The sequence below is a fragment of the Ciona robusta genome, chromosome 3, assembly GCF_009617815.1.
Source record: "Ciona robusta chromosome 3, ASM961781v2".
NCBI lineage: Eukaryota > Metazoa > Chordata > Ascidiacea > Phlebobranchia > Cionidae > Ciona > Ciona robusta.
In genome coordinates, this window is record NC_143237.1 from 405,683 (window position 1) to 425,509 (window position 19,827).

Sequence of the window (19,827 nt, forward strand, 5' to 3'; positions counted from 1 at the left end):
AATTTGAATTCCTAGATTGCTCTGTAGCATCACCCGGTGGTCGTATAAATTTAGGATTTTAGGCGCCTGGTGTCAACAATGTGCCGTTGTGGCGGAAGTCTGGTTCCCCGGAAATCTGGTTCCCTTCGGCTACTGCGCATGCGCAGACACGAGACATTTTTATCAGAAATCTATAAATCTGGTTTCGAACGAAGATTACTTGAATATATACATGTTTTAGATAGTTTATTTTATCTAATGTGAAAATTTATGTTTTATCGTCATTTTTCGTTATTGATGACGTGTTAACGGTAGAGGTCACTGATGGTCATACGTCATAATGTATAATTTAAGGTAAAATACAGCATCAATTTTTTATTAAGAAGATCAATCTTTAAAAAGAAATGTACAAAATATGTTGCATCCAACAATTAACTGTTATTTTTAGTCGGAACCAAAGTTTTAGATTTCTCAAAAAAATAAGTTATAAGCAGCCAATGGGAACTAGATTTCCGCGACACCGTATTTAAATTTATATTATGTACAATATTGAATAAATGTAACTTATTTATTCTCCCAGGGCGGGACAACACAGTCGTTATAACACGGATACTGTACGTTATGCACCTCGTGTCCGCTTGTGCGTCACATATGTAACACTGTAGGTAAATATATTATTTGTTTATGGCATGACTGACTATTTGCACAACCCATTAGTGACCACTGGGTTTGAGCAAAGAACACGTTGCATAGAGTTCTTTGGTTTGGGGCAACTGCCGTTAAGGGTCTTGTCCAAGGACACATATATATAATTTTACCAAGGGCTAACCACGAGTCATTGTCTTGGCGAATCGTTACCGAATATTTACGGTTTGTTAACTAATTGGTTAACCGTTAACCAATTTACATGAATGTACACCGTGTTATCTATGTCAACTTTCACTAAATTAAACGTTAAGTAGGTTTTGTATTAGCATACAACGTAGATATCTAGCTTAAGTGCCACAGTTATCATTAAATGTATAAACCCCTATTAAACTAATATATAGTTGGGCAGAAGAAGATGGGACACCTTTTAATTTTATTGTGTCGTCCTATTTGGTAGTAAACAAAGAACATTCAAAGAATTATAAAACCGTATTCTTACGACTCCCATAGACCGCTGTTAATTGTTTAAACACGATCAGGATGTTTGGATATTATGTGTTAAAGGTGTCCTATCTCCCCCACCCTACTATATATTATGAACCTTTAAAAGTCGTTAAGATTAATTAACTCATTGGGGAATACTCAGTTCTTCTCGTTTAAGCCGTATATACATTAATTAGCATTTGCAACTATAAACCTAACTGAACGAATTACTTTATTTTATTTCTTTTAGGGGAAGTTACAACGATAAAAAATACAGAATACGCATACAAAAGCTTAAAGGCGGGAATATATAACGGTAAAACAAACGAAGTAAAAACCTAATTCGGTGAAAGAGGTGACTGTTACACCCCACAAATAAAGTAACGTAATAAACCTTTTATTTAAACAACTTAGCAGTTTGGATCAAAACTTCAAAGTTAAGTAAAGGCAGCCAACATTTGAACAACCCCGGAGATAAAGTTTCATCATGATTAATTAGTTGTAGCCAAACATTTCAACAACCAGTAACCGTAACCCACGTAGGGGTTTTAAGCGCTCAAATATTGGCACAAGATTCTAAACATTAATTGCTTCATCATTCCTTGACGGACATTATGGTATCCCGGTAACGTAAGCGCATGGTTAGTTGCTTGGTGCTTGCAGCAAGCATAACACTTCGATTAAAGGGAAAGTCATTGTAAAACTGTTACCGATCCAAAGAAATCACCATTTGCAAACATTCCTAAAAAGCGATAGTGAAATTTAAGGTTTTCTTTCGTTTTGCCATGTTATAGCCTGTAAGCTTTAGAAGTAACTTTATCAGGCAGTTTTTGGCCGCAGACGTATATAGGGTTTGGGAAGAGTACGGTACAGTTTAAAATATCTAAAAATCCTGATCGTTCTATAATAGTTGCGAAAATGCAGTTTTATAATTCTTTGAATATTTTTTGTTTACCACTAAATAAGCCGAGAAACAGAATGAAATGGTGTATCGTACTCTTCCCAAAACCTTTACGTCTGTTCAAAATGTTAGCGCGTTTGCACAAGTATTTTATTTAGCATTCTATTGTAAATAGCTTTTAGCAAAAACAAGAATCTGTAAACTGAAAAATTAAGGGAGGACAGGCATGCAGCTTTATGTAATAATAAGTCACCTGTTGTGCATACAAGTAGCACAAGTTATTTGTGTGGAGGAAGTTCAGCGGTTGGTCTTCGAGAACTTTCCTCTCCCGAGCAACAACATAGAAAGAAACCCCAAGCCCATAAAGACGCCGACTCAATACGACACAGCTACATATCCTGAAGTAACACTTGCCAACGGCACCATCATAGGGAAAGACCATGAAGAGTCGCATTCGTTTTACAACATTCCGTATGCAGCACCCCCAACAGGCCCGCTAAGGTGTGCTTATATTAAAAATATTTATGTAGAAAAAATACAACGATTTAGTTTAGCGTTTACTGCTAAAATATGCAGCTTTGCTATAGGGGGTTGGCATAGTAGGTAGCGCGCCCGCACTAGCCTAGAGGAGGCTGCTATACCATTGCGGGTGTATGTGTCTTCGGGCAAAACACTTATTACGACAAACCCAATGATGATGCCATAGCTTGTCTAAACTGTCACATGAAAAGTTACATACGTAGTAACTTGTAAGCGGGCACGAGGTGTATAAAACATAACACCCGTGTTATAACGACTGTCGTTACCCCGCCGTGCGAGGATAAATAAGTTACATTTAAATCATGTTATACAGATTCATGCCTCCAGAGTCAGCAGAGGCTTATCCATCAGGAACGCTTAACGCTTCTGTGTCAAACCAACTTGCTTGCCAGCAGATCTATTACGAGTGCGACCATGGAGAATGCGCAACAAATGTAACATACATGGCTGCTGATATATACAATAGTTCCTTTTCATTTTTTAACAGGAAATCGCCAAAATAATAATCCCCCATAAGTAACATGATTGATAACTTGTAAGCTGGCATAAGATGTATGAAACAGAACACCCGTGTTAAGGTGGCTGTACACAGTATCCGGCAAGCGAATTCGCCTGCGAAGTCGTATGCAAACCCATTACCGAGTTTCGCATGCAGCAGCGAAATCCGGACAAAACAGACAAAACGGACGAATCCCGGATACTGTGTACAGCCACCTTTATAACGACTGTCGTTGTCCCGTCACGTGAAGATAAATAAGTTACATACGTTGTAACTTGTAAGCAGGCACGAGGTGTATGAAACAGAACACCTGTGTTATAACGACTGTCGTTTGCCCCGCCATGCAAGGATAAATAAGTTACATATGTGGTAACTTGTAAGCTGGCACAAGGTGTATGAAACAGAACACCCGTGTTATAACGACTGCGTCGTTGCGACGCCAGGCGAGGATAAATAAGTTACATACGTGGTAACTCGTAAGCGGGCACGAGGTGTATGAAAAAGAACACCCATGTTATAACGACTGTTGTTGCCCCGGCCACATAAGTTACATACGTGCCATCTATATATTACAGCTGAACGAAGATTGTCTCGTGTTGGACATAGACGTTCCCTCTGCGTTCAATCTTGCCGATACAAAACCCTCAAACCTTCTGCCAGTTTTATTTTATATTCACGGAGGATTTTTCTTCGCCGACTCGGGCACAAGTTACTTGGAAGATGGGCGGTGGCTTTGCAATGCAACGAATACTGTTGTTGTGACTATTAACTATAGATTAGGTAAATTTCATTAATTAACACATATAGTAGGGTATGTGTGTTAATACGTACGGCACATAATATCCAAATATCCTGATTATGTTTTAAACAACCAACAACGGTCTATGGGAGTCGTGAGGACACGGTTTTATGATTCTTTAAATTGTTTTTTACCAAACGTGACGAGAAAAAAGAATGAACGGGACAATAAGTGTTCCTCCTTTCCCCATTTTACTATATTTGTAATTTTACGAACGTGCGATACATATATATAGTAGGTTGGGGTAATATGGGACATGTTTTCATTCTCTTATATCGTCCCACTTCGTAGTAAACAAAGAATATTTACAGAATTATATAACCGTTGCCCCGCAACTCTAAAGGACCGTTGTTAATTGTTAAAAACACGATTAGGAAGTATGGGATAATATATGCTATATACCGGTACCCATATTACCCCACAGTAATATTATGTAAACAACAAATATTCTGGATAAAATACCCTGTATTAATTTACTTCTGCTATCCGACATAATGAAATTCTTATTTTAGTACCTCTGTTTCGTCTGCCACCCGGTAAGACTACTTCTAACCCTGACCTATGTACAGTAGGGTGGGGAAGACGGGACACCTTTTCATTGTATTTTCTCGTCCCATTTAGTAGTAAACAAAAAACATTCAAAGAATTATAAAACCGTATTCTTACGACTCCCATATAGACCGTTGTTATTTGTTTAAAACATGATCAGGATATTGGAATATTATGTGCTAAAGGTGTCCCATTTCCCCCACCGTATTATTAATAAAACCAATCCCAATTGTTCGTAAAGGTGCATTAGGATTCCTTGCATACAAGCAAGGTGATGTGGAGTTGGGAGGAAACCAGGGATTGAAGGACCAACAGTTTGCTATGAGATGGGTGCAGGAAAACATACATAAGTTTGGTGGGGACAAAGATAAGGTAAAGTAAAGAACTATTGAAGATATACTAAACTCAGAATAAGCCTTGCATAACATCTTTTATAAAAAATGGTCTCGATAAGATGGATACCGTTACCTATTATCCCATATTTCCTGATCGAGTTTTCAACAATTAATAACGCCATTTTAGAGCCGTGAGGAAACGGTTAGATAATTCTGTAAATACTCTTTGTTTACTATTAAATGGGACGATAATAGAGAAAGAAAACAGGGACCATCTTTCCCAATTAAAACATGGACCATCTTACCCCATTAAAACATGGACCATCTTACCCCATTAAAGCATGTACCATCTTACCCCATTAAAGCGTGTACAATCTTACCCCAACCTACAACATCTTTCTACAGATAACACTGTTCGGCAACAGTGCAGGAGCTCAAGCCATTATGTTTCACTTGGTATCAAGTACAAGCGAACCTCTGTTTCACCAAGCTATCATGCAAAGCAACCCGTCGGTGTTTAAATATTCCACAACAGTAGATTCATATCGGGTCACTGAGTATTTAATGGAAGCAATCAACTGCACCAAGAACCTTACCTGCCTTATGTAAGTGTAACGATTTGCTTTCTATTGTAAAATTAGTATGGGTGAAGTCATACAGCGGGGCTTTTATGGGACCTGAGATGAACTAATTTATGTAACTTGTTTACCCTGGTGTGGCGGGAAAACGATAGTCGTTATAACACGACTGTTCTGTTTCATTCACCTCGTGCCTGCTAAGAAGTTACTACTTCTGTAATTTTGTGAGTGTTTTTTTGGATGTTTGACAATTTATAGACAACCCATTAGCGGCCACTAGGTTTTTAAACTGCATCATGTTTTACAAACAAGGGAAACAGACCCAACAATCCTCGTCAATGCTTTGGGACAAGTAAGAAAGTCCGCGCTTCGTAACGCTGAGATTTTCAACGCGATTGAACCATACCGGCCTGTAATAGATGGCCATGAGTTCACGGACCAACCATTGCAGCTTATACAAGAGGGAAAGTGGCCAGAGAAGAACTTTATTATAGGAACAAACACGGAAGAACTTTACCCGTACGTGGTTGCAATCTTCAATAATACCAATATAGGAAAAGTGGAGTTTGAAGTAAGATTTGTAATTCAGATGAAACGTATAGTACTGTAGTATACTGAAGTGTACGCTGTGGGGTAAGATGGGTGTGCCGGTAGCACAAAATCCCCTAGACTTCCTAACTATTTGTTTTTACTATGGACAACGCTATTTTAGAGTCGCAGGGGTACGGTTATATCTATCTGTAAATAATCTTTGTTTACAACCATATGGGACGATAAACTCTACCATCTTGCCCCAACCTACTACAGCATAGTACTGGGGAAGACGGGACACCTTTTGCCACGTAATACTCAAATATCCTGATCGTGTTTTAAACAAATAACAACGGTCTATGGGAGTCGTGAGGATACGGTTACGTAACTATATTTGTTCACTACCTATGTGGCAATAAAAGAGAATGAAAACAAGAACGATCTTACCCCAACCTAATATACATTATAAATCAATGACGCTTATCCTTATATCTCAGCTTATACTTACTTTGCCCTGTGATATAGGACTTCAACAAATACATGCTTGGGAAAGAGATTGGGGAAATGGTGAATACGAAGTATGAACAATTGGTCAGCAACCCCTCCCAAACAACCGATTACACGCAAGTGCTTGGGGTGGAACTCACCGACATGTTCTTTACGTGCCCATCTAGGGCTCTAGCAAGGTTGGTGTGAAAGAAGATAAAATGTTATTGTGTTTTGCACAGACTGGTGATATTTAGGAAAAAATATATATAGTAGAGTAGGGGAAAACGGGACACCTTTACCACATAATATCTAAATATCATGATCGGAATTTAAACATTTAACAACGGTCTATCGGAGTCGTTAGGATACGGTTTTATAATTCTGTAAATGTTCTTTGTTTAGTACCAGCTGCCACGAGAAATTAGTACGATAAGGTGTTCCTTCTTACCCCTTTACTAATAGCCTGTATATGACATCTATAATTCTTCAGCCTTGATTTTTGTCAGTTACGTATTTTGTTGCACTGACTGTTTGTTCTAATTGTTTGTTGGACGTTTGTAATATTTATAGAAGATTAGGGTAAGATGGTCTATGTTTTATTCTCGTTTATTATAAAATAAAGAATATTTACATAATTATACAACCGTAGATTTTTACGACTCCAAAAGAGCGTTGTTAATTGTTAAAACACGATTAGGAAATACTGTATGTGGTTTATGTACGAACAGTATATGTCTTACTTCATACTAATGAAAGTATAACATATTTATCCTCGCATGGCGGGAAATTAACGACAGTCGTTATAACACGGGAGTTCTGTTTCATACACCTCGTACCCGTTTCCGATTTACCACGTATTTGACTTTGTAAGTGCGGGATTTTTTCACTTGTTCAATATTTGTTTTCAGGTTTGCTTCAAACAGTAGCAGGGGAAAGGAAATCTACTTATACGACAACTCGTACCCTAATGGTGGCCCTGGCTGTTATGCTGTACGACAAAACTTAGATGGAGTTTGCGGGACTTCGTTCCATGGATCCGAGGTCGTGTTCGTGTTCGGATCCGGTCCGAGCTTCGGGTAGGTTTTAATTAAAATGTTTGGCACCATAGGACTGTGGTTACAGCGACTGCATGAGTGTAGTCCAAAGATTCGAGTCGAAATTTCGTCTATGAAAGAGAACAGACACGTAATGGCAATTGCCCAAACCCATATCAGTGATGGTCACAAATGAGTTCTCTAAGTTGTCGGTCATACAGAAAAACAGCACAAAATTACATTCGTGGTAACTTGGAAGCGGGCACGAGGTGTATGAAACAGAACATCCGTGTTATAACGACTGAAGTTCCCGTTATGCGATGATAAACAAGTTGATATATTACTTCATTCAAAGGAGCACGTCACAAACGTGTTTGGTTATCTTTATGCGTTTATTTATAGACTTCATTATTTGCATGCAGAATGACATTTACCGACAACGACACCATAGCAAGCAGCATCTTCCAAGAGTTTTGGGGCAATTTTGCACATAATGGCGTACCTTCGAACGGGGTGAATGATGCGTATGCTGATTGGCCGAAATACCAATATTCAGCCAGTGAGGTAAATTTAGTAGGTTGGGGTAAGATGGTTCAATAGGTTAAGGTAAAATGGGACGTGTTGTTCTTTTTCACCGTCCCTGTTTGGTAGTTAAAAAATAATATTTACAGATTTATATAACGGTATCTTTACAACTCTAAAAAAACGTTGTTAATTGTTAAAAATATAAGAAATATGAAAGGCTGCATTATGTGTTATATTATCCATCTTATACCTAACAGTATAATATAATAACAATATTATGTCAAATTAATTCTTTTGATGAACAGAACAGCTTAACGTGGGTCGACATGCGCATCGAGGCGCCACTGCCGCAACCAGAGTACAATTATAGACAGGATTATTGCGATTTCTGGGATTTTACAGGGTATTACGCGAATATAACGGGATCCGAAGGGTCTGGGGAAATGGCCACAACACAAACTACACATGTCTCAACGACAAGTAAACTACCAACGACCACAACACTTGAAGCGACACAATCAACCACCACGGATGCAGCTTGCACACTATGTGGGAACTTACGCGTTTTAACAGCGGCCGTTGTAGCTGCGTTTGCTATTCATTTGATGTAAAAAGTTTTCGGTGTTTGTGAAGAATCCCCCTATACGTTTTCTGCTAACCGCTAAACGTATAGTAGAGTGGGGGAGATGGGACACCTTTTTTACTTCATGTTCTCGTCCCATTTGGTAGTAAACAAAAAACATTCAAAGAATTATAAAACCGTACCCTCACGACTCCCATAGACCGTTGTTAATTGTTTAAAACACGATCAGGATATTTGAGTATTATGTGCTAAAGGTGTACCGTCTTCTCCCGGCCTACTATATATTTAGTAACCGCATATAAACACCGTAGATGGATTTGCTACCAACCTCTAACACTTTCCATCAGCCTAATCTGTAACAACTGCAAGATTCTTCACTTGTGCCGACCTTTCTTTCCAATTTGTCATCGTATAATCACCTGTAAAAAAGTTATCAATGCAATCTGTACTAAAAATCCAAAGTTTCTATATATACAAACGGCTGTGTTCAATAAACAAATTTGAATAAATTTATTCTTTGTCCTATAAAGCATATATAGCTTATATGTGCTGTTAAATTCATAGTCCATCAAAGGGATGAAAACAATTTAATTTATTTGGTGTATGTAAACATGCGTGCTAATGTATTTCTAATATACCTGTACGTATGCGGGATCATATGACATCATTTTACACCCACAAAGTTAGATAGGTGGTAACTTGTAAGCATGAAACAGAACGACCGTATTAAAACCAATGTCGTTTCCCTTTCACACGAGGATAAATAAGTTTCATTTATTCATATCACGCGGCGAGAGCATGCCAACCACGTGATGTGCTACGTCATACCAACCAGCTGGTGCAACAATTCGTCAGCTTTTATTCAAGCGTCTCGTATTTTAACCGGCGAATTTGAACACAACATGCGAGAGTTGAAATGCGGGCAAACCGTTCGCATGTTATTCTATTTTCTCTTTCTGTAGGGATTTAGTGAAAAACAGAACTGCCCTACTAATTAATTCGCACAGATTTGCCAACTACGAGTTTTATTTAGTTTTACTACTAAGCCAGGACTTGACCCTGACTGTTATTTCGTTACGAGAATCGTCCTAGATCAGGGTTTCACGCAATTTATTACAGTTACGAAGAAGCAGTTTTTTTATTATAACATTAGATGCTTCTGCACTAACCTACTTGAAACGCAGTGAAACACACATAAGTACTATCATTTAAACATATTCTTATATATTTAATCGTTACGTTAAGTTTATGAATTCTAAAGGTGTCTCGATTTTACTGAAAGCGATCGACATGCACATTGGATTTATTGGCTCGGGCAATCTTGCGTTATACGTGGCTAAAGGCTTGGTTCGATCGGGTATGAAACATATATTATATATAACATGCTTTTATTTGACATTTTAAGTTTTATGCGTAGCATGATTCAAAAAAAAGTTTTGTTGTAATTTTCCATTTTTTAAACTTATTTGATTTTCGCTAATGTAAAAAGCTGATTTTGTTGGTTTTGGCATATTATGTACGATATAATGTACTTGCTTTAAATACAAATTTAAGTCCCTGTTTAATCAACAGGTGCAATCCGTGCAAGCCAGATCATAGCCAGCACACCAGAAACCAAAAAAGCCACAGTTAAAGAAATTAAAGTTAGTTTGTACAATACATTTATATATATAAGAATTTCAGGACAACAAAAAATATTGTTAAGTAATCGTTTCTATTCTATATGGGTGAGGTTCTACAGCGAGGCATGTCATGTGACCTGGGATTTAGGCCAGAGTTGGTCCATTACCCCAACATTGTATATGCACATTCTATTCTATATGGGTGAGGTCCTACAGTGAGGCACGCCATGGGACCTGGGATTTAGGCCAGAGTTGGTCCATTACCCAACATTGTATATGCACATTCTATTCTATATGGGTGAGGTCCTACAGTGAGGCATGTCATGGGACCTGGGATTTAAGCCAAAGTTGGCACATCACCCCAACATTTGGTCTGTTGTCATTATCTTTTAACGCTGTTAATTTTATAAATTACTTCTGCAGCAACTTGGAGTCAAGTTCACAAAAGATAACAAAGTGACGGTGCAAGAAAGCAAACTGCTTGTTCTCGCAGTAAAACCAAAGATCATTCCATTTGTGTTGGATGAACTACATTCCTTCATCACTAAAGACCATTTGGTTGTTTCGTTTGCCGCTGGTGTAAATATTGCTTCAATAGAAAAGGTGGAGAATTTTATTTGGGGGTTTGTGTTGAAAGTGGGCACAAGGCGCCGAACCTGGGGTGGCAGGGTAGCCAAGTTACCCCGGGGAATTTGTACATAGTAAACATAACCAATAACAAGCAATTGATAAGAATTGTATGTTTAAACATTATTTCTTCATGTATGGCCGGATTTTTTTCTTTTTATAAAATAAAAAATAGGTATTACATTTAAAGTACTCTAATCAGTGTGGAAGTGTCACCTGTGCGTTTATGCCTTTGTAAGTTCTAGCAGGAGTTTGGTGTAATTACCAAGGATAAGAAGACACATAACCGTGTTTACTCTGACTTGCCTGTTATTTTGGGTTTTGGTCGAAGTTACGCTGCTAAAGCAAAGTAGCTTCTCCAGTGTCATAGTAGAATAGGAGATGTCATATTTATCGCATGTTAATAAATATAAACTTTTAACTTTACACATTTTACTGCATTGGTATCTTAGTTCATAGCTAAGGATATATTGTAACTTGCAAGCGGGCACGAGGTGTATGAAACAGAACACCAATGTTATAACAATTGCCATTGCTTGTCAATCATCATGCGTAGATAAATAAGTTACATACTACGTGGTAACTTATTGGCGGGCACGAGGTGTATGAAATAGGACACCCGTGTTATAGGACTATCGCTGCTCGTCCCACAATGAAATTCATTCAGTTTTGTTTTGGCAGTCATAGTGAATTTCTAGTAGTTTTGTTGCCATATACCTTTTCATTCACGTAGTAGTAGAGCTATGGTTAATAACATTGCTTTTAGATTCATCTAATTGGAGAAGCTAATTTGTTTTTGACAGAAACTTCAAGCAGATGCCAAAGTAATGCGGGGAATGACAAACACATGTTGTGCGGTAACGGAAGGGGCAACTGTGTACGCTACAGGTGTGTACATGTTATGGTATGCTAGTAAATAAGTGGTATTTTTGTTGTGTTAGATGAGTGGCTGGTGTTTCCTGGAATGTCCTTGTTCAATGTTGTGCTAGAAAATAAAGTCGTTATTACTCGGGTGTTCTGTTTCATGCATAATGTGCTCGCCTATGAGTTACCTTGTATGTAACTTATTTATTCTCCAAATGATGGAGAGCATGTCAGAAACGACAGTTGTTATACCACGGGTGTTCTGTTTCATACACCTTGGGTCTTTATTAGTGACCACTGGGTTGGAGAAATTATCGTTAAACAATCGCAATGGTAGCAGCGACAAGCCTCGCACCTGTAAAACATTGTTAGATACTAATTAACAGACATTTTTAATTGCACCGACTTTTAACTCAGCCACTAATATACCCCAGGTAAGAACGCAACTGATGAAGATTGTCAGGTTGTTGAACAAATATTTGGACGAGTTGGAACGGTAGAAGAGGTGGAGGAAGCTCATATTGATGCTGTGACTGGTCTCAGTGGGTCAGGACCTGCATACGTATGTTAATAAACTGTGTATAATCAAGTCATTGTCAGTATATGTATGTTAAATTAAATAGTATTAAAGTATAAGTACCGGTATGTAAACACAATTATTGTTTACCTATTTAAGAAATGAGCATCGTATGTCTGTTAAATAAACTGTATACTTATACTTTTTAGTATTATATGTGTGTCATATTCATCTGTATAATTATTTAATCTATTACCGATATATGTTAAAAAACTGTGCATACATTTTTAAAGGTGTTAAATATGTGTGTTAAATAAAGTCTATGTTTGTATTTAAAACATAAATTGTTCCATTCTAGGCTTTCGAGGCTATTGAAGCACTTTCTGATGGGGCTGTTAAGATGGGACTTCCAAGGGGTTTGGCGTTACGTCTTGGTGCTCAATCACTGATTGTAAGTTCATGTATTGTATTGAATGTGTGTAACTCATTTATTCTTGCATTGCGTGCCTGGAAAACGACAGTCGTTATATCATGGTCCTTCTGTTTTATACACTTTGTGCCAGCTTAAGAGTTACCGCGTAAGTAACTTATTTATCCTCGCATGGCGGGGCAACCACAGTCATTATACCACAGTTGTTCTGTTTCATACACCTCGTGCCCTTCTGCAGGGAGCTGGTAGAATGTTACTCGATACAGGCAAACACCCAGGTGAACTTAAAGACGCCATATGCTCCCCTGAAGGGGCCACCATTTATGCTCTCCATCATTTGGAGAAAGGAGGTTTCAGAAGTTTGTTGATTGATGCCGTGGAAGCTTCATGTTGTAGAACCAGGTGTGGATGAATATTATGTTTTATGATCATTATATTATTTATTAATGGCAGCACGATAGCACAGTGGTTAGGATGCCACCTCTAGTCCATAAGGCAGCTTGTTCTTATACCCTATGGGTTTGATGCTGCTACCATTGTGGGCGTATGTGTCTTTGGGCAACACACTTGCTCCAACCCAGTGGTCACTAATGGGTTGTTTAAATGATCCGCCATACATAAAAACAATCAGCCCGTAATTGGCTGTAAAAACACACAGTAATTGACTCAACGACTGCTATTCTATATTATTTAAGTAAATTTTAACTCTTCCGGATGTTTATTCTACTATCAAAATAGTAGGCTCCAAAAACTGGCAACAATTTAGTCAATCGTGAACAATTCTATATTAGGGACACTTAACTCGTAGATTCTAGTTGAACATGTTTAGAGACACATAGACAAAAGGTCCATGGATCAAAAGAGGAACAATTCTATATTCGTTGGTTAGGAACTAATCTTCTAGATGTTAAATAAACATGTTTGTTTCCTCAGAGAACTACAGGTTCAAGGATCGGAAGAGGAGACGGACCAAGAGTCCATAAAGAGGAGTATTCGTGAAGGGATGCATCTCAAAGATTTCTTGGAACAAAATGGAATATTAAAACGTGAAAGCGGTTAACTCCGTAGCTGTCAACACACAAACCAACCAAACAAAGTGCCATTATTTTGTTAGACTCATTATTTGCGCTGCTTTTAGTAGTTTTGGTGAAGCAGAGTTAACATACACTCAGCATACATTTCCATGACTGACTGAACCATTGGTGATGCTTCTTTATCCATTGTGTCTTATAAAGACCTGCTAACACATTCAACTTTCTGGTGCAATTTACTTTCATACTAGATTTGTAACAAAACGTTGCTACCGTGATTAATAAAAACGTTAAATGTTGTCCCTTGTTTTGTTAACCTGCAAAAAGTGATACGAGGTAACTCGTAAGCAGGCAAGAGGTGTATGAAACAGAACACCCGTGTTATAACGACTGTCAATGCCCCACCATGCGAGGATAAATAAGTTACAGTTATTAATTAGAAAAAAGAACATAAAAAACTTTCTGCAAAAGAACATTTATTTTAGATACAGTAGAAAGAAAAATACGGAAAATTTCAAAACAGTGAAACAATTTATATCAGCTTTTACGATTGGAAAAATTAATTTTATATTTGTCCCAAATTTGATTCAATTCTTCTCCAGATTTTTCCACTTTTTCTATTTCCGCATCTTCACGTAGCGTTCGTTGGTGGATCTTTTTAACTAAAGTTTCCTTGTCAGGTTTCATTGCCTCTCTTACACGCTCCCCGATTGATTCCTTAAAATATATAAATATATAGTTATTGTTTTGTAATGAAAATACCTGATTGTGTATCCTATCACTATCCTAGAGCAAGGCATGCGTGTTTTAGGTCAAGGCACTTAAAGGGGCATACCCTGATGAAGTCCACCAGAATAGCACATCAAAACTTTTGCCCTTTAAGAACTCAATCACTAAATTTGCCAGAAGATCTCTCTTTAACTTAAGAGATGTATGAATATAGGATCTTGAATACCAATTAAATATTTAACAAGAGACACTGTTTCTTGACGTTCATTATTCAGGTATGATAACTCACATATAATGGATCGAGGGTCTTTGAACTAAACAACAACATTAGAGAAATTATAAATATTCCAACGAGTATAAAACTAGCCAAGCGATCTTGAAATGTAGGTTGCGGTTCATTTTCAATACCCAGGGGTGAAATGGTGAATGCATATGGCATTGCCTTCTCTTTCTCATCACCTTGAAATATATCTTAATATCAATGTAAACATTACATGCAAGAGAATTTAAGAACATAATTTTTTTATTTCAAATAGGACAAAAACTGGAACTAAATAAAAAGTTGGGAGAAAAATTAAAATCATCTTCAGTGATGTCAACAGTTTGACAAACTTTGGCTGTGGATAACAAATGTCCATGAAACCTGTATATATTCCTGTTTTAACTTACAGTAAGTAAGGGGGTAAAAACATGGAAAAATAAATACTTTTTAACTCGTAGGCGGGCACGAGGTGTATAAAACAGAACACCCGTGTTATAATGACAGTCATTGCCCCGCCATGCAAGGATACACAAGTTACATTTGTTCAAATACAGAGTTTAATAGTTCACCCATGTAATAAGTAATAACCATTGTCATTACCCTGCCGTGTAAAGATAAATAATTTACATTCATTTAATCATAACTGAAAAATAAACAAACCTTCAAAAGAAGCTGCAAACTTCTCCATTATGCTTCTGTATGCATTTTGAACATTTATAAACTTCTGTTTTGCTTCTTCATTGCCAGGATTCTTATCTGGGTGAAAAGTTTTAGACATTCGAATGTAAGCATTCTTTACCGTTGTTTCCGTGGCATCTCGTTCAATACCAAGCACTTTGTATGGGTCTGTAGCTGAGGTAGCGAACCTTTTGGCTTGTGCGAATGTATGATTATGTAGTTTAACTTTCACATTTCTCGATATAATTGGAACAAATTTAAACATGGCAATTTAAGATTAGATTACATTACAGAAAGTTTCTATCAACAATACAGCGGTAAAGCAAATGCATGAATGGACACGAGTGAAAAATCCCCTCTTACGTCATCAGCAAACCACTAAACCATGACCACTATTCTAATCTTAACGTCACAAAGGATTCTTTACATGGTATTCTTTTTAATTACGTAAAACACATTGCGAGTGTAAGTAAGCAAGGAGAATGTTGTTTTTCTTACCCAGTCGTCAAGTGAATATAGAAAAATAAACCACAAGAGAGCTTTGTTCCAATGGATGGGCACGTTTTATGCAATTAGACAAAACGTGGCGAAAATTTTGGGACATTGTTGTAATTTGTAGATAAATAAGTCATTTTTACAGTGCTTTTTTGGTGCAATATCTTTTGGGGGCACTAAAGAAAGCGTTAGATCTGTTTATACGCCAAACCCAGAGCCATAGAAATACCGAGTAGTCCAACCCATTGTTACGTAAAACACAAATTGAACGGCAATTTGGTTCCAAAATAACACAGTAGGTATAGGGAAAATGTATGTTTTTCGGTAAATTACAGAAAAACTTGGGCCTAAAAACAAATTTAAAGGTTGAAAAATGTAAAAAACATGTGTTATTTGTTTTCTGTGTCAAAAAAAGTCAAAAATTGGAATTAGAAGCGGTTGATTTGCGACATTTTAGTCATTTAATGCGGCTAAATTTATACATTTTTTCTAAAAAATGTTTGGTAAGGTAAATAGAAGCTGTTTTACACCTTCCCACAATAGGAAAACACAAACAAAACTTAACAAGTTCGTTTAAACCCATTGTCAAAGTTACCACTTTTGCTCTATTTTGGACACACATAGACGGCAGTTGGACTACTCGGTGTTTATACGACTCTGGTCAAACCAATATCTATATAAAGAATTTCTATGGCGTTGCGCAAACATATTCATTTTTGTATTATTTCTATGTTGGATGACGTCATACACCATTGTCACGTCTTTCTTCCATGTTGCCCAATCGCGTCTTTGATACCATATTTGGAAATTGTGTTAATAGCTTTAAAAGTATAGAGTCAGTTTGTAATCGCCAGGGTAAATGTTTACACTAAACTTAAATGGATGTGTAATTTCACCCTACACAATTTAGTTACCCTATATGTGTGTGTAAAACGTAAAAGGTGATCGTCAAAAATATATATAAGAAGTGACCGTTACGTTTACAAACCATGAAAAGTTGCGACAGAGAGGACCAATTCCTGAAAGCAAAGTTGTAGCAAAATTAAAACTATATATTTTCGAAATAAGCGACTATAACATTTCTTTCGTTTTTAGTTTCAGATTTTTAAAAAATAATCACGTTAAAATAATATGGGCGTCAGTTCCGGAATTAAGGTTAGCGAATGCGCCAAGGCCGCGATTCAAAAAGTGTCTAGCAAGAGCGCATCTTCTGTTGCTTGCTGTTTGATCATAAACGATACTAAGGATCAAATTATTTACGAAGAAAATTCTGAGATTCCAAAAAGTGTTGATCAACCATTTGAAAAGTTAATGGAGCAATTGCCTAAGGATAAATGCAGGTAAACTTAGTTAAAAATGGATATCATTCATAGGCGCCGATTTTTTTAAATTGCAGAAGAGGCCACGTTTATGATGACGTCATTCGTTTTGCAGAAATTAGGAAAATATGGTATACGCGAGTTTTTATCACTCGCGTCAAAACACGATTAAGCTATACTTTCCATGGCAGCAGTAACAATAACGGCGACTATTAAAGTTTGTAAAAACTGCTGCCTATCGTTCATGCGGGTATGAAACTGGCAAAATCACACATCAAACTCGTTCACCGTTCTTTGAAGGACGTTGTTCGTACGATACGCACACGAACATTAACGATACCTCAACAAACCTCAATGCTGTTGATTATTACATAGGTCTTAATTTTGTACAGATCTAGTGTTTGTGGGGTTTTTAAATCATTAAAACTGTTTGTAGATCGTTTTTAAGCGATTCGCAACATAGGCTTTGCCTGTCAATCGTTACTTTCGATGACGTATTAATTTTACGAGCAGCTAAAGTTTGTTCCAAAATATGTAGCAAGCACCTATGTCTGCAGATGGCTGTTAAAGTACTTAATTGAATCCAAGGACATCCGCCACGCAAAAAGATTAAACCGTTAAGTTAAAGCATTAATGTGTTTAATACGGACCAATGTATATGTTATTTGTTTTATTTTAACACAGTCGTTGTATAACCGTATTTGCAAAGGCGCTAGCCATATACTCATAGCAAGCTGTTTTAAGTATAAAACTAACGTATGTTTACTTTTCGTTAAAGTTTTAATAAACAGTAAAGTTTTAATAAACACTCCACCGTAAACGTAGACTATTCAGTTTGCTTTCTCCGGAATTGCTGATAATGAACGCGTCAAACCGTATTATGACGTCAATAATCGACGCATCAAATAATAATATGACGCAAATAATCAACGTGTGAATCGCTACTATGTCGTAACAAAGCATTATGCGTGGACGCGTGGTTGAGAAAAACATTACGGAAAATGATCGTTGTTACGCCAATCAAGGGCGTAATAACTCAGTACGTTTGAATATATAGTTCTTTAGCTATTTGCGGGCTTAAAACGAATAGTTCTTTTTAATTTTAAACGGATTTTATTAATAAAATGCAGTTATACGCAGAAGGTGCTGCACCGTCTGCATAATATCCAGAGTAGGCCGGCCTCGTCTGCACCATATAAAACGGCGCCCATGATATCATTTAACTACTAATGATATTGATTAAAAAAATATTTTATAAACAAAGTCAATGTTTGAATTTAATGGTTTTACGCAAATGTTTTTGGTTGAATTTATAAACTGGCAATAGTTTGGGGACAACTTTATTCCTAATTATAAACTACTGAAGCATGTCGAAATATTATGCTAGGAGACAAATGTATTAACGTACAACAACAATATACAAACCTTGTTCTTCCTAATTTCTCAGGGTATAAGGTCAAAAGTAAAAACAAAAAGAAGTTTTCTGTAGGGATTTTCAATGTTTCCTGGACTGTCTATGTTTTACCAATGTTATTTAATCATATATATATATAGGTGCTTGTGAAGTTAACTACTCCTTTGCCTAGTCCGTCACAGCGAATACTTTACTAGCACCGAGTTTTTAATCAACTGAATCTTTAGATACGCGGGAATCACTCTTAATTTTGCTCTGGAGGGCCGCGACACAAGTAAGGATGTCTTGATCATGTGGTCTCCAGATGGCGCTACAACCAAGGATAAGATGCAATATACCACAAGTTGGAGCAAAGTCAAGGATGAGATCAAACTCAATCACAACATGGAGTTCCATGACGCTGATGACCAGACCATCGATCCAATCTTGAGGAAATTGGGCGATAAAGACACCGTCACTTCATTCCAAGGCAAACCAGTGAAGATCTCAGAATGCAGTAACGCATATGAATATGTCTAAGATCCAGGAAACAAATTTGAAACAATAAAATCTTGAACTTTAATTGAAAATGTAACAAAAAGTTCTTCAAAACTATCGTGTCTTTAGCAAGGTATTATCAAGCATACTAACTGTAGCTACCAAGTGGTTCGAATCACAAATAAAACCCTTCAAATTTCACAAGTATGTGTAAAAAGAATTCTGTAACTTGTATGTTAATGTAATCTGTAAACGCTTGCTTTTGTATAATTTTTGTAGTTTCATGAAATAACAATTGAACTAAATTTTTGTTGGAGCAGCAACTGTTACCTGTGTTAATTTAAAAGCAGCATTTTGGTACTTGAACCGTTGTATTCATATAATTAATGCATAGAATGTGCTAGTAAACCCATAACCCATTTGTTTATCAATAAAGTTTCAACTGAATCACATTTAGCTTTATTGGTAAATTTGCAAGGTCATACTTATAAGTTACATACTTAAAAAGACAGCATTTTAATTGGAGGGTTTTGAGGGGGCAAAGATCTAAAGTTTGGTGTTTAATAAGCAGAACTGTTTTGGCATTTGAAAAATGCTTATCGAATCTCAGATCATTGGCTGCAAATCCTAGATTTAGGTAGGGCTGCATGAATCTGTAATTCACTCGTGTTTCTTAAGCATGCAAGTGGATACAACTTATAAACGGGTTTATATCTGAGTATACTTATACTCATATAAGTACGAGTTATGAGTCTAACTCTAAACAATTGAGTTATAAACCTAATATGGAAGTTTGCATATAAACCTGTTTATAAATAACATGCCCAGGTAATAAGGGTGAACTGAAGATTGACGCAATCATACCTCCATATTTAGTAATCACGTAAGA

At 36.9% G+C, this 19,827-nt stretch overlaps 4 protein-coding genes and 1 long non-coding RNA gene across 6 annotated transcripts; 3 read left to right on the forward strand and 2 right to left on the reverse strand.

Annotated features, from left to right (window-relative positions):
* Positions 1-2,117: 2,117 nt before the first annotated feature.
* LOC149737374 (cholinesterase-like) lies at positions 2,118-9,014 on the forward strand. The gene is made up of 10 exons (XM_089875301.1): positions 2,118-2,512; positions 2,865-2,985; positions 3,626-3,830; positions 4,640-4,770; positions 5,139-5,338; positions 5,624-5,882; positions 6,368-6,528; positions 7,240-7,407; positions 7,788-7,929; positions 8,196-9,014. The coding sequence occupies exons 1-10, from the start codon at positions 2,238-2,240 to the stop codon at positions 8,499-8,501; spliced, it is 1,968 nt and encodes a 655-aa protein (XP_089731427.1). The 5' UTR covers positions 2,118-2,237; the 3' UTR covers positions 8,502-9,014.
* LOC149737375 (uncharacterized) lies at positions 7,739-9,345 on the reverse strand. Its single transcript, XR_016384682.1, has 3 exons — positions 9,112-9,345; positions 8,802-8,892; positions 7,739-8,005 (listed from the first exon to the last, which is right to left on the reverse strand). It is a non-coding gene; the product is annotated as an uncharacterized LOC149737375 (long non-coding RNA).
* Positions 9,346-9,387: 42 nt separating this feature from the next.
* LOC149737376 (pyrroline-5-carboxylate reductase 1, mitochondrial-like) lies at positions 9,388-13,864 on the forward strand. Its single transcript, XM_089875307.1, has 8 exons — positions 9,388-9,830; positions 10,046-10,116; positions 10,519-10,698; positions 11,526-11,610; positions 12,021-12,148; positions 12,462-12,554; positions 12,772-12,935; positions 13,467-13,864. The coding sequence occupies exons 1-8, from the start codon at positions 9,722-9,724 to the stop codon at positions 13,591-13,593; spliced, it is 957 nt and encodes a 318-aa protein (XP_089731433.1). The 5' UTR covers positions 9,388-9,721; the 3' UTR covers positions 13,594-13,864.
* A 158-nt stretch (positions 13,865-14,022) lies between these two features.
* LOC149737377 (uncharacterized) lies at positions 14,023-16,336 on the reverse strand. Of its 2 annotated transcripts, none has more exons than XM_089875313.1 (3): positions 15,216-16,336; positions 14,583-14,764; positions 14,023-14,281 (listed from the first exon to the last, which is right to left on the reverse strand). In XM_089875313.1, the coding sequence occupies exons 1-3, from the start codon at positions 15,496-15,498 to the stop codon at positions 14,102-14,104; spliced, it is 645 nt and encodes a 214-aa protein (XP_089731439.1). In that variant the 5' UTR covers positions 15,499-16,336; the 3' UTR covers positions 14,023-14,101. The 2 variants fall into 2 exon arrangements, with proteins under 2 accessions (XP_089731439.1, XP_089731440.1); XM_089875314.1 differs by having other exon boundaries at positions 14,583-14,752; positions 15,216-16,128.
* Positions 16,337-16,797: 461 nt separating this feature from the next.
* On the forward strand, positions 16,798-19,390 carry LOC149737378 (uncharacterized). The gene is made up of 2 exons (XM_089875315.1): positions 16,798-17,068; positions 18,689-19,390. Exons 1-2 carry the CDS (start codon positions 16,860-16,862, stop codon positions 18,978-18,980), a joined length of 501 nt encoding a protein of 166 aa, XP_089731441.1. The 5' UTR covers positions 16,798-16,859; the 3' UTR covers positions 18,981-19,390.
* The last annotated feature ends 437 nt before the right edge of the window (positions 19,391-19,827 follow it).